The following is a 14,289-nucleotide window of genomic DNA, read 5'->3' on the forward strand; positions in this document are numbered from 1 at the left end:
TCATAATTGAGAAAACTTGGAAGCAACCAAGATGCTCTTCAGCAGGTGGATGGACAAACCGTGCACATCCAGACAATGGAATATCATTCAGCACTAAAAAGAAATGAGCTATCAGCCATGAAAAGACATGGACGAGCCTTAAATACATATTATTAAGTGAAAGAAGCCACTCTGAAAAGGCCACATACTGTATGATTCCAACTATATGACATTCTGGAAAAGGCAAAACTATGGAGAGAATAAGAAGATCAGCGGTTACCAGGGGTTAGTGGAGAGGGAGGGATGAATAGGCGGAGCACACAGGATTTGTAGGGCAGTGAAACTACTCTGTATGATACTGGAATGGTGGATACATGTCACTATACATTTGTCCAAACCCATGGAATATATAACACCAAGAGTGAATCCTGATGTCAACTGTGGACCTTAGGTGATTATGATGTGTCAATGTAGGTTCACCAGTTGTAACAAACGTACCATCTGCTGCGGGATGTTGGTAATGGGGAGGCTGTGTGTGTGTCGGGGGGAAGGAGTATATGGGAAATCTCTGTACCTTCCTCTCAATTTTGCTATGAACCTAAAAGTGCTTTGAAAAAATTAAATCTCCAGTGGCCGGCCCAGTGGCATAGCGGTTAAGTTCACACACTCCACTTTGGCGGCCCAGGATTCACAGGTTTGGATCCCCGGCACAGACCTACTCACTGCTTATCAAGCCATGCTGTGGGAGGCGTCCCACATATAAAGTAGAGGAAGATGGGCACAGATGTTAGCCCAGGGCTAATCTTCCTCACACAAAAAAATAATAAAAATAAAATAAAATCTCCTTTAAAAATCAATGACAAAAACAAAGGAAATTAAAATTATCTGACAACACGAGGAAAAAATGGAAGAGAAAAATAAAACCTTTACAGAAATAAAAGTCACTTTTATTCAAAAACCACCATTATTCAAAAAGTAAGAATAGCTGTTGTTGAAAACCCAGTCAGGAACACAGAAGTCAGGTTTGAGGAAAGGATACAAAATGAAATGGAAAAGAACAGAGTTAAAAGTGATCAGTGAGGAGACAACAGAAGAGGGAGCAGAGACGAGTGAGAAGACGAGAAGAAACTAAAGAGAGAAAAAAGATGTAAGTGATACAGCAGAAGAAAATGTTTCTGAAATTAATAAAGGCCAGAATCCAAAGTGTGAAACACCGACGCCAGAAAGTTCCCCAGTGCGAGTGACACGAAGTCCCGGGCGGCAGAGGTGAGGACCCCTTGGGCATCAGCAATGGGGGTCTCCGCCCTCAGCCTGGATCAGGCCTCGGATTTCTCCACCTGAGGGAAGGAAAATTAGAGCCCAGAGGCACACGCAGCCCCGATGTGTTCACGCAACAAGGCGACCGGCGAGGCAGTGAGCGCAAAGGGCTCCAGGGTCAGGCAGTGGGAAAGGACCCACAGGAGCCAGATCCGATTTCAAACAAAACTGAAGCTAAACCCCAGGGTGGGTGAACAGCGCAGATGCCCCTTCTGGGTCCCTGTGGAGGAAATGGCCCCAGGAAGTGGCCCAGACCTAGCTAGGGGACCACCCCGGGCTCTGCCAAGACCCCCACCCCCCAGCCAGCGCTGCCCCCCCCCCCCCCCCCCCCCCGTCCTGCTGTCACCCAGGGTAAGAAATGTCTCCACACGGCTGACCAGCACTGCAACTTCTGGAAGCTACTGAGCCTTGGAGCCTCAGCGTCCCCACGTGTAGGGTGGAGGCCGTCACAGCTCAGCCCTCCCGGGGCTCCTGTGGACTAAGGACAGAGTGTCACATAGCGTTTGTTTGTTCATTGCCCACCAGACCCCAGAAGGAGGGATCTCCGAGGAGCCGTATCCTCTCCGTCACGCACACCTTCCCCAGAGCAGGGCCCCCGCACAGGAAGAGCTCAGGACCAACTGACGAAAGACGGAGGATGGACGGATGGGAAGGCGCCGGTGCGCAAGTCCGGGTAGGCTCCGTGGAGGAGGCGGGCCCTGGGCTGGACTCGGCGGGAGCCCGGACAGCAGGGTGTTGGAAGTTGGCGAGCGTGGGCGCGGGTTTGCGGACAGGAAGTGCCCGGGACGCGCCGGGCTGCAGCCGAGAGGCGGCGAGAGCTGCCGGAGCTGCGCCCCCGTACCTAGCGCGTCACTCGTGGGAGGGCCGCGCCGACCCGTCCCCGCGCCTGCAGGCTGTGCGCCCCGGGCGACCTACCTAATCTCTCGGTGCCCCAGCGCGCTCCTGAATTTTGTTTGGAATGTTATTATGCTGTTTGCGTCTTCGAGGTTTTCTCCCCACCTTCTGCTCCTTCATAAGCCCCCTCCAGAAGGGGGGTGCGGGGGGTGCCCTCTGTGCCCCCTCCTCCAGCTCCGCACGCACACACATGGCAGCCCCTTACCCCTGCTGAGCATCCCTTCAGGTCACCAAAGCCGGCAGCAGGGGCTCCTCCTTCCACCCCTCCTGACCTAGCCCTCGGCCCGGAAGGCCTCCCCATCCCCCACCCCTGCTCGGTATCCCCAGCTCCTCCTCTGGAGGCTTTTGTAACAGCCGCCGGGGGTCCCCACTCCAGTAGACGCCTCAGCCCATCCTTTACACCCGGTCAGAGGGAGAGGCCCCCACAGGCTTCGTTGGGACTCCCCACCGCAGAGTCCAGGCTCCCCCCCAACCCCGGAGCCGCCCACCTCACTCACGCACCCTTTGAGGCCGCAGGTCCCAGGTTCTCAAACTGGATGCCGCACCAACGCCACGGAGGGCTCACACGCAGATTCCCGGGCCCTGCCCACACAGCCAGCCCTACGCTCTGTTTTCTAAGCTCCTTGGGTGAATCCTCCGTCTGCCGCGGGCCTCCGAGCCCTGCGTTGAGAACGGTGGGGAAGGTTCTTGCCATGGCTGATCCCTCTGCCCTGCAGCAGTTTCCTGGGACACTGGGCCACAGAGGCGGGAGGTCCGCATGGGGAGGGGTCCACATGTTGCTACAAACAGCTTTGGGGCACCCCCAGCCCTCCCCGCCAAGAGAAGGGGGAAGCTCCACAGAACTGGGGACCCTGCAAGCTGTTCAGGAACTTTCAAGGCTGTTGAAAACCGGGCCTCTAGGGGTACCTCCCGCTGTGCCATCCCCTGCCCCGGGGCCTGCTCTCCCTCCCATGGCTCCCTCGGCACCAAAGCCCCCCTACCCCTGTGCAGCTCTGGCCCTCCACCGGGGGCCTTCTCACAAGCCCTCCAGAACCCTGCCTGCAGCCTGAGGCTGGCTTCCCCAGCCTTGCTGCCAGACCTGGTGGACCCAAGTGAAGGGCGGGCCCCAGGCCCATGCCAGGTGTGCACCTCCAGGCCCGCTCAGCGCCGCACAAACTTGTCTCCCGGGATTTTTCCACACAAAACACATCTCCCAGGGAAGCAACCGGTCTGATGAGCTGGGCGTGCGGGCGTTCCCACCCCGCCCCCACGGTCCTGTCCCGCAGTGAGAGGCAGCCCCAGACGGACGTGCTGGGCCGGAATGGAGCCCGGGCCAGCAGCAGTGGCCTCCGGGATGAGCCACAGGGCCAGCAGTATCCGGACCACCAGCAGGGTAGGTCTCCCACCCATGCATCACCCCTCCAGCCCGGCGGCCACACCCCAGGCTTCACCCTGACCTCTCCAGGGACCCTCCCCTCCACCTCTAACCCCCCACACTGACCTGTGACTCCCACCTCCAGCCCCCTCCTCCCTAGCACCGACCTCACCCCAGGACTGCCTCCTGAACCCCCTCCTCACCCCCCGGCCACTGCCACCCAGCCAGCATCCCCACCTGGGACCATGTCCTCTGCCAGGACTGACTGCAGATTAAGGCAAATGCCCCCGGGCCCAGGGTAAGGGCCTCCAAGGGAGAGAGGGCCCGAAGGGACAGACTCCAGGGACAGAGGAGGCTGTTCGGGTGGGCCCCATGGTGAGTTTTCGAGGGGAACCCAGGAGGTACTCAGCCCCCACCCTCCAGCCCTGCTGGGCTTACCCCTCACCCCGCCTCAGTCTACCAGGGGCCTGCCTGGACCCTTGCCAGGCCAACCCAGGAGGCCTTGAAGCATGCTGGTCCAGCTGGGTGGGGGCAAGCCCCGCTGGGCCTGGGCCTCCCCTCTCGCCTCTGACTCCGACACCCCCATGCTCTCCCAGACTCCCGGGTTCTTCTCTGCACACTCCAGCTCCTGCCCCCCCAGCCTGGGCAGGAGGGCCCCTCTGAGTCAGCCCCCTGGGGCAGCCCGGCCTGCCCTGCCCCATCACAGCCCAGCCTGACTCACGTGTGGGAACAGCCTCCCACCCCCATGGCCTGGGAGCAGGAACCGGGGAGGGGCACCAGAGGGCCAAGCCAGCCCTTTGGAGGCCTCTGCAGAGGTGGGGAGCTGGAGACAACTTCCAGGGTCTACAGGGTGGAGGTCTGGAGGGTCATGAACCCAGGGAATGGGCTGGTCTATCTATCCACATGCTTCTGGGGTCTCCCAGGCACCAGGGACCAGGTCAAGGATTCTGTAGGGGAGGGCCCCCTTCCACCCTAAAGTTCTGCCACCATCGTTTTATCCTCAACCCTGACCCTTCTCTCTGACCCCGGACCCCTAATAGTGACTCTTGATGCTGACCCCTGCCTAGGCCTCACCCCAGCCTTGTGGCTGGGCTGCCTAGTCCCTGGAGCTACCCGAAGCCCCCAGCCCCCTAGGGAGGGGAGCCCGCCCCCTTGGACTCCCGGGGGTGGCCAGCCACAGGCTCCCTAGTGGCCTCCTCTGGCCCTTCCCTAACACTCAGGATAGTGGGGCCTGATTAGCCGACCCCCATCCCAAAGGGCCCACTGTGACCTCTGCAGGCTGGGAACAAAGCTGGGCCCAGACCCCTGCTGCCCCTCCTGGGGTCGGCGAAAGGCGGGGAGGCCAGGCCGGGATCTGGGCCACGCAGGACCTGCTCTTCCGCCCAAATTCCCCCTTAAGCAGGCGGTGGCCCCTCCCTCCCACCTGGCCCAGGTGTCCCCGCCCCCAGCTGAGCTCAGGGCTGGGCGGGCGTCTGTCTCCAGGCCCGGCTCTGGGCGAGGCCAGGAGGGAGGGGACTTTGGGGACAGGGCCGCTCGGGACAGACAGTGAAGACAGCTCCGGCTGGAGGTGGCCCCGCGGCCCAGGCCAGGCGGATCCAGCCCGCACCTGCCGCCATGCAGGACGGTAACTTCCTGCTGTCGGCCCTGCAGCCCGAGGCCGGCGTGTGCTCCCTGGCTCTGCCCTCGGACCTGCAGCTGGACCGCCGGGGCGCCGAGGGGCCGGAGGCTGAGCGGCTGCGGGCCGCCCGTGTCCAGGAGCAGGTCCGCGCCCGCCTCCTGCAGCTGGGCCAGCAGCCACGGCACAACGGGGTGGCCGAGACCGAGGGGGCGGCCGAGGCAGCCAGAGGTAAGCGGACGCCGGCAGGGTGGGCGCCAGGCGGCAGGGACGGCTGTGGCGGCAGAGGTGGCCTTGGCGGGTGTGGTGGTGCCAGGGCCGGAGCCCTCGGTGGGGCGGGCTCCAGGGTTCAGCTCCCTGACTCACTGAGGCCTTGCCCTGAGTCACCCGCCCCGCCCCACCGAGCGTGGGAGAAGCATGGGTGGGGCCTCCCACCACCCAGCGGGGACCCCAGGGTCCTCCCAGCTGAGCCTGGCTGGGCCCACCTGCCCCCTCGGCCCTGAGCCCTCCGTGGGGGACGACAGCACATGGCGGGCCAGGCAGGCCCATGTCTGTCTGCAAACCCGGAACAGGCACAGTCGGGTCCCACGTACCAGACTCACACACGGTCTCAGAAACACGCAGACACACATGTCAGTCCCACAGAGACACAACACACTGAGACACAGACACCCAGACTCCAGCCTCCCTCCCGGCACCCCCCATGCCCCTTGGGAATGTGCAGACAGAAACATGAGGGGGCGGGCTCCGGGAATCCAGGCCTGTCTGGACCAGGGTCTCCCTGCGGAATTGCAGGGGAGAGCCCTGCTGGAGTGACCCAGATATTCTCTATGAGAACTGAGGGCGGGGGTGTGCCCCAAGAGCCAAGCTGCAGACCCTGTGCAGGAATCCTGGCTCCACTGGTGTGTGCATGCGAGTGTGTGAATGTGAGTATGTGTACACGTATGTGCGTGTTAGTGTGTATGCATGGGAGTGTGTGTGCTTGTGTGTGTGCATGCATGGGAGTGTTGTTAGTGTGTGAATGTGAGTGTGCATGTGAGTGTGTGCACGTGTGTGGATGCGAGTGTGCGTGTGTATGTGTGAGTGTGAGTGTGCCTGTGTGCACCTGTTTGTGTGTGTGAGTGTGTGCACGTGTGTGAATGTGTGCGTGTTTGTGCACGTGTGTGGATGTGAGTGCACGTGTGTGTGCACGTGTGAGCGTGTGAATGTGTGTGCGTGCACGTGTGTGGATGTGGGTGTGTTCACGTATGTGAATGTGAGTGTGCATGTTTGTGCGCTGTGTGGATGTGAGTGTGTTAAAGGGCCCCGCAGACACGGCAAGCTCAGGGCACTTGTTCTGGAAAGGCCGTCTCCTTCCTTGCCAGGCTGCAACAACAGGGGTGGAGGTTAACAGTGGGATGAACCTCCCAGGATATCAAGGGCTGAGAGCCCGTTCACAGTGGTTCACCTGACGCCTAGAGGGCCCTTCCCCACGACCAGCCTCCAGCCACTGGTCCCAGGAGAAGAGGGTCAGCCAGTGCGGGACGCCAGGGCAGCCTGGATTCCTGGGTCCTCCCCTCCCTGAGCCTCAGCCTTGCTGGTGGCCAAGTTGGGGGCCCAGGGGTAATGGGGCGGATGAGGGAGCAGGGAGGGGTTAATTACCACGCAGCTACCCTGTCAATTAGGGAGAGGAGGATTATAATTTGGGGGTGGGGGTAGGTCTCCAGGCTGGAGGCGTGCCCCCTGGCTGAGCCTCACCAGCATCAGAGGGTTAATAGCCCCGGCTCAGAAGCCTCATTAAACAGGGCGGGTCTGGGGCAGAGGGTTGGGAGGGGCCTCTGCCCCACCTCCCTTCACCCCTGGGTGCATTCAGCCTTCTGGGTAGATGTGGCTCTTCTCCCACAAGGTGTGGCCCCAGCAGGGACCCTGGCAGAGGCTGACCCCTAGACACCCCCTCCCTGTCCACAGACCCAGCCCCTGGCATCACCTGGTGCCTCCCCAGTCCATTCACTGCACTGCCTCCATTTGGCCCTTATCCAGCACCCCTTGTCTGTCCGTCCACCCATCCCTCCGTCCATCTGACCAACCACACCCCGCCCACCCGTGTGTCCACTCTGTATCCACCCGCGTTTTCATCCAGTTGTCCGTTTACCCTCCTCCCGCCCTCTTCCCGTCCCTCCATCCTCCCTTCCCTCTTCCCGTCCCTCCGTCCCCCCGTCCCTCCATCCCCCATCCCTCCGTCCCCCCATCCCTCCATCCTCCCGTCCCTCCATCCTCCTGGCTCAGCTCTCCCTTCACCCAGCCATCTGACCATCAATCCACCCATCTTTCCACTGGTTCCACCAGCCCTCCGTGTCCTTCCTCTCTCTCCACCCTCCACCCACCCACCTGTGTGTCCATCACCATGAAGCCGGGCTGGAGCCAGTGCCCTCAGTTTGTGTGACTGAATGGGGTGGGTATGGCTCTGCCAGGTGGAACAGACAACTGCCCCTCAGGGCAGAATGGCCAGGGAGACTGTGTGTCCTGGGTGAGGGCAGCATCACTCCCGTGTGACCATAGCACAGGACGGGCTGACAAGAGGTCAGTGTGGCTTCCTGGAGGAGGGGGCCAGGTGTTGGGCCCTGGCAGGGATTGGAGGGCAGATGGAGACCCCGGCACATTCTCCAGGCAGCCGGGTGGTCAGTGGGATGAGCGCGTCCATCCCCTGGCACAGCTGAGGGGCGGGAGGCTGTGGGAGAGGGATGACCAGGGCTGACGTCACAGGAACCGAGACAAGGCGATGGCAGGCACCAGGGGTCAAGACACCGGCCACTGGAGTCCACCCGGCCTCCCTGCCCTGGGTCCCAGGGTCATGGAGGAGAAGTGGGAGGCCAGTGCTTTGCCATCTGGCCCGGCCAGCTACCACTGTCCCTGTCCACAGGCACATCCCGAGGTCAGTACCACACCCTGCAGGCTGGCTTCAGCTCCCGCTCCCAAGGACTCAGTGGGGACAGCACGTCAGTGAGTGACACCCTGGCCAGCCCCGGGCTCTGTAGTTGCTGGGGGAGGCTGGGGGCTCCAGGGTCAGGGAGAGGGGATGGGTCCCGGGTGAGTCCCCGCACCCCTTACTACCCTCCCCTCCCTGCCCCACAGACTTTCCGGCCCATCGCCAAGCCCGCCAAGGCAGCCTACGGCCCCGCCTCCTGGTCCTCCCGCTCAGCTGTGGACCTGAGCCCCAGTCGGAGGCTAAGTTCTGCCCGCAGTGGGGGCAGCGCCTTTGGGGCTATGGGGTACAGGGAAGGCCCGCCCACGGTGCCCATGCCTGCCCGGCCCATGTCCTTCCATGAGCGTGGTGGGGTGGGAGGCCGGGGGGACTATGACACCTTGTCCCTGCGCTCACTGAGGCTGGGGGCCAGGGCCCTGGACGACCGCTACAGCGTGGTGTCCGAGCAGCTGGAACCCTCGGCTGCCTCTGCCTACAGGGCCTTTGCTTATGAGCGCCAGGCCAGCTCCAGTTCCAGCCGGGCAGGGGGCTTGGACTGGCCGGAGGCCGCCGAGGGGCCACCCAGCCGGACGATCCGTGCCCCCGCCATGCGGACCCTGCAGCGATTCCAGAGCAGCCACCGCAGCCGCGGGGTGGTGCCAGGGGGGGTCCTGGAACCTGTGACCCGAGCGCCGTCCGTGCGCAGCCTCAGCCTCAGCCTGGCTGACTCTGCCCACTTGCCGGATATGCGTGGGCTGGACAGCTATGGCAGCCACCGCACCCTGCAGAGGCTCAGCAGTGGGTGAGCTGGGCCTGGCTCGGGGAGGGGGCTTCGCCATGGCCCTGGTCTGTCCCTGGTTCAGGCTGACCTCGGCCCCTGTCTGTGCAGCTTCGACGACATTGACCTGCCCTCAGCGGTCAAGTACCTCATGGCCTCAGACCCCAACCTGCAGGTGCTGGGAGCCGCCTACATCCAGCACAAGTGCTACAGCGACGCCGCAGCCAAGAAGCAGGTGACTGCCCCTGCTGGTCCACAAACACCCCTGCTGACCACCTTCCTGGAGCCCCAACTCTCACTGACCTCCAGTCCCTGACCACCCCTCTGATCCCCAAGCTGACTGGGCAGACCCCATTCTGCCCAGAGCCTCCTCGCCAGGGGAGGGGCAGGAGGGAGTCATGTGCACACATCTGAATACACCTGCACACCCCTGCACATGCCTGCCTATACCTGCACACACCTACACACCTCTGCACATGCCTGCATATACCTGCACACATCTGCACATGCCTGCATATACCTGCACACCTCTGCATACACCTGCACACCTCTGCAGAGATCTGCATATACCTGCACACATCTGCATACACCTACACACCTCTGCACACATCTGCACACACCTGCATGCACCTGTCTGCCTCTGCATACACCTGCATACCTCTATGTACATCTGCATACACCTGCATACTTATGCACACATCTGCACGTCTGCATACATATGCACACATCTGAATACACCTGCACACCTCTGCACACATCTGCATATACCTGCACACACCTGCATACCCTGGCACACACCTGAACACCTCTGCATATACTTGCATGCCCTTGCATACACCTGTCAACCTCTGCATACTTCTGCACACCTTTGCACACACCTACACACACCCGTCCACTTCTGAATACACCTGCATACACCTGCACACATCTACACACACCTGCACACACATGCACACAGCTGCATACACCTGCACGTCTGCATACATATGCACACACCTGCATGTCTGCATACATATGCACACAGCTGCATACACCTGCACACACCTGCATCATCTGTATACACCTTCATATACTGGCACACATCTACACACACCTGCACCCACTCCTGTCTAGTGTGCACATGTGTTGCTGACACCCATGCGCCTCTGTCTGCAGGCCCGCAGCCTCCAGGCCGTGCCTCGGCTGGTGAAGCTCTTCAACCACGCCAACCAGGAGGTGCAGCGCCACGCCACAGGTGCCATGCGCAACCTCATCTACGACAACGCGGACAATAAGCTGGCGCTGGTGGAGGAGAACGGCATCTTTGAGCTGCTGCGGACGCTGCGTGAGCAGGACGATGAGCTGCGCAAGAATGTCACAGGTGGCCGGGTCCCCTCTCTGTCCCCGCTCCTCTCTCTGCCTCTGACCTTGTCCCCCGTCCCATCTCTCTCCTCGGTCCCCGTGACTGTTCTCATGCCATGTCTCTGTGGAGCTGCCTGCGGCCCGCCAGTTTCCCAAGCATTGTCCCTCTGCTCCGTGCAGCCCCATGACCTGCAGGTCATTCAGACTCCCCGCAGCAGGGCCCTGGGAGTGGTCAGGAGCCTCCCCCCACCCTCCCTGCAACAGCCAGAGGGGCCGGGGTACGTCCCTGACTGTGGCCTTGGCCCTCCTGCCCCAGGGATCCTGTGGAACCTGTCCTCCAGCGACAACCTGAAGGACCGCCTGGCCCTGGACACACTGGAGCAGCTCACGGACCTGGTGCTAAGCCCCCTGTCGGGGGCCGGGGGACCACCCCTCATCCAGCAGAACGCCTCCGAGGCTGAGATCTTCTACAACGCCACGGGCTTCCTCAGGTGTGCGGGCTGTCGGCTGAGGGAGGCCGAGACGATGGCCGTGGGGAAAGAGCCGGGTGCCTGGGAGGGGCAGGGGAGGCCTGCAGAAGGGGCGTTTGAATCTGAGGTCCAATGACAAGGTTGAGCCGGCCAGCAGGGCTGGGAGGAGTGGACAGACCAGGCAAGGCACAGGCGCTGATACAGGAGTGGACCCGGCTGCCAGGCATGGCCACCCTTAGGCGTCAGCAGGCTCTGGGGGCTGCAGGCTTGGGTCTCGTTAAATCAGGGACTTGGCCGGACGTTCATAACCCGCCTCAGGATGCTTTGGGGAGTGGATGGGGGTGGGCGTGAGAGGCACCAGGGCCAGCAGTGTCCAGCAGGGCCCAGGAGCAGGAGGCGCCAAGGGGCAGGGCCCAGCTCGGGGGATGAGGGGATCGGTGCTCAGGGTCGCAGCCTGTGGGTCTGGGTCTCTGTGGGGGTGGGCTCTGCTGGGGGTCCCTGTGGGGTCTCTGATCTGCCTCTGCCAAAAGGAACCTCAGCTCAGCCTCCCAGGCTACTCGCCAGAAGATGCGTGAGTGTCATGGGCTGGTGGACGCCCTGGTCACCTATATCAACCACGCCCTGGATGTGGGCAAGTGCGAGGACAAGGTGAGGGGCAGCTGGTGACGAGGGGACCCGGGGGTTTCCAGCCCACTCTGACCACTGTCCGCTCTCCGCAGAGCGTGGAGAACGCCGTGTGCGTGCTGAGGAACCTGTCCTACCGCCTGTATGACGAGATGCCGCCATCAGCCCTGCAGCGGCTCGAGGGCCGGGGCCGCAGGGACACGGCTGGGGCGCCGCCCGGTGAGGTGGTGGGCTGCTTCACACCGCAGAGCCGGCGGCTTCGAGAGGTGGGCTCAGGCCTGGGTGGGCCAGCGGGAGCAGGGGTCCCGGCCTGACCCCGGCTGACCCTCCGCACCCTCCCGCACAGTTGCCCCTCGTGGCCGACGCGCTCACCTTCGCCGAGGTGTCCAAGGACCCCAAGGGCCTTGAGTGGCTGTGGAGCCCCCAGATTGTGGGTCTGTACAACCGGCTGCTGCAGCGCTGTGAGCTGAACCGGCACACGACGGAGGCAGCCGCCGGCGCCCTGCAGAACATTACCGCAGGCGACCGCAGGGTGAGGGCCTCTCTGCCATGCCCCACAGCTGTTCTGGGAGCACACGGCAATTGCCCCAGCCTGACAGGAGGCACACCTGGCCATGCGCTGGGGACACTAGGGGCGTACGGGGGATGGGAGCCCGCCCCCAGGAGTTTACCGTGTGTGGGGTTGGGGGGGACAGCAGGACAAATGCAGACGGGTGGATGAGCCAGGACATCAGAGTGAGAGAGGAGGAGGCAGGGCAACCTCCGGTCTCTGCTGGGCAGGAGGGACGAGAAGGCAGCAAGGAGCGTGAGGTCGGCACCCCAGACAGGGCAGGCCATGGGGGCCGTGAGGATTTAGGTTCTGCACGGGGTTTTAGGGGAGGTGCCTGGGAGGTCTGAGCCAGAAGGGACCCTGCCGGGGTCACGCTTGGTGAGGTTCCTGGCGGGAGTGCAAAGGCAGAAGCAGGGACGGTGCATGAGCTGGTGAGATGGAGAAGCCCGTCCTGCCCAGGACCCCCGGGGAAACGTGAGGATCGAGAGGGGTGCCAGCCGGCAGTGCTGGCCGTGGGTCCGCCAGGCGGGCTTCACCTGCTCTTCACTCCCCTCCCCCCTGCAGTGGGCGGGCGTGCTGAGCCGCCTGGCGCTGGAGCAGGAGCGTATCCTGAACCCGCTGCTGGACCGAGTTCGGACTGCGGACCACCACCAGCTGCGCTCGCTGACTGGCCTAATCCGAAACCTGTCTCGGAATGCCAGGAACAAGGACGAGATGTGTGAGTCAGGCCGTCCCGCAGCCTGGGTTCTGCCCTGGCCCCGCCTGGCTGGGCGCACACCTGGATTCTGTCTTTACGGCTGCCCCCCTGGGCTGGCTTCTGGCCAGCTGGAGCCAGGTGGATGGACGGGCAGGCCAGCTCCCTGGGGAAGCAGGGACCGAAGGTGCCAAGGTGGCTGGGGTTGGGGGTGGAGACTGACCTCCCCACCTCCCGCAGCCACCAAGGTGGTAAGTCACCTCATTGAGAAGCTGCCGGGCAGTGTGGGTGAGAAGTCCCCCCCGGCTGATGTGCTGGTCAACATCATCGCCGTACTCAACAACCTGGTGGTGGCCAGTCCCATCGCCGCCCGAGACCTGCTCTACTTCGACGGGCTCCGCAAGCTGGTCTTCATCAAGAAGAATCGGGACGGGTGAGGGCCCCGACCCCAGCCCCCCTGCCTTCTGGCCGTGCCTGTCACCTGCTGACCTCTGCTCCCCCTCCTCCCCCAGCCCTGACAGCGAGAAGTCGTCCCGGGCGGCCTCCAGCCTCCTGGCCAATCTGTGGCAGTACAACAAGCTGCACCGGGACTTCCGGGCGGTATGTGCCGGGAGCCGGGGCAGGCAGGCATGGGTGTGGCACCCAGGTACAGGGCGTCGGGGGACACACGGGGACCTGTGTGGAGCAGGAGACTCAGGAAGAGGGGACACGGGAAGGACAGCAGGGACCCAGATAGAGGGGCCCATGCCCAGCACATGGGGGAGGGCGGGATGCAGGGACAGCAGAGCTGGGCGGGCAGGCATGCGCCCTGACTCTGGGCCCCCTCTTCACTGCAGAAGGGCTATCGAAAGGAGGACTTCCTGGGCCCGTAGGTGAGGGCTTCCTGGAGGAGGAGGATGCAACGAGGCCCAGCCTCTGAGGGACGGGCTCAGCTCTGTGCTGCTCGCCAGCTGGCCTGGAGGAGAAGTCCGATGGCTCATGGTCTCTCACCCGACCCCCGCGTGCAACTCTGAAGGGCCTGGGCCACCAGGGAGGGGATGGGGGCTTGTGGCTGGGGACTTGGCTTCTGCAGGGCAGGGGGTAGGGGAGGGCTTGAGGCTGCTCTGGTGCATGTGGTGGTGACCAGGTCACACTGGCAAAGTTGGGGCTGGCCATGGCCTGGCAGTGCCTTGGGACAGCCAACGCTGGGAATAAAGGTGGCTGTGAACACAGGAGCCATGGCCTTGCATGCTTCCTCAGCTGGCTTGACCTGGGGGTTGGATCCAGGGACTCAGGAGTGTCCCCGGGCACAATCACGTCTGCCCCTGAGGATGCTCACCCTCTGGGCTCACACACAGGCCTGTCCAGGTCATGGGACCCAGGACAGGGAGGAGGGAGCGTCCAGCAGGGGAGAGTGGAGGAGGTGGGGCAGACAGCAGAGGCAGCCCCGATGGCAACTGAGGTGCAGATGCAGCAGAGCTGGGGACCTGGTGCACAGAGGAGTGACCACTCCTGGCTTCAGTGCTGCCCTGCTGGGCTGTGCTCACGCGGCAGACACACCCAACACCTCTGTCTGCCCTCACCCCAGGCCTGGGCTGGCCCAACCAGTGGCTCTCATGCTGTCCGTCTGAGATGTGAGGTCCACTAGGTTCTTGGACCCCTCCCCCAGGTCACTGAGCCAGGCCATTTGGTTGTGAAGCTCTCACTGATATTTTTACAACAAAAAGATTCTTCTGCAAAGGTCAGAACCTGG

General features: G+C 62.8%; 1 protein-coding gene across 1 annotated transcript; it reads left to right on the plus strand.

Moving 5' to 3' along the window:
• Positions 1-5,052: 5,052 nt before the first annotated feature.
• Positions 5,053-14,145, plus strand: PKP3 (plakophilin 3). The gene is made up of 13 exons (XM_058526042.1): positions 5,053-5,390; positions 8,059-8,138; positions 8,271-8,902; positions 8,990-9,113; positions 10,034-10,238; positions 10,536-10,710; positions 11,220-11,337; positions 11,409-11,579; positions 11,660-11,845; positions 12,428-12,581; positions 12,798-12,990; positions 13,070-13,157; positions 13,394-14,145. The coding sequence occupies exons 1-13, from the start codon at positions 5,159-5,161 to the stop codon at positions 13,427-13,429; spliced, it is 2,394 nt and encodes a 797-aa protein (XP_058382025.1). The 5' UTR covers positions 5,053-5,158; the 3' UTR covers positions 13,430-14,145.
• Positions 14,146-14,289: the final 144 nt, after the last annotated feature.

This window comes from Diceros bicornis, chromosome 31 (genome assembly GCF_020826845.1).
Source record: "Diceros bicornis minor isolate mBicDic1 chromosome 31, mDicBic1.mat.cur, whole genome shotgun sequence".
Lineage (NCBI taxonomy): Eukaryota > Metazoa > Chordata > Mammalia > Perissodactyla > Rhinocerotidae > Diceros > Diceros bicornis.

Bases quoted from the DNA above. Each gene is read 5' to 3' on its own strand.
- PKP3 (XM_058526042.1), top strand. From the start codon at position 5,159: ATGCAGGACGGTAACTTCCTGCTGTCGGCCCTGCAGCCCGAGGCCGGC. The intron at 8,903-8,989 runs GTGAGCTGGGCC...CTGTCTGTGCAG, and splicing joins CTGCAGAGGCTCAGCAGTGG to CTTCGACGACATTGACCTGC. The intron at 11,846-12,427 runs GTGAGGGCCTCT...TCCCCCCTGCAG, and splicing joins TTACCGCAGGCGACCGCAGG to TGGGCGGGCGTGCTGAGCCG.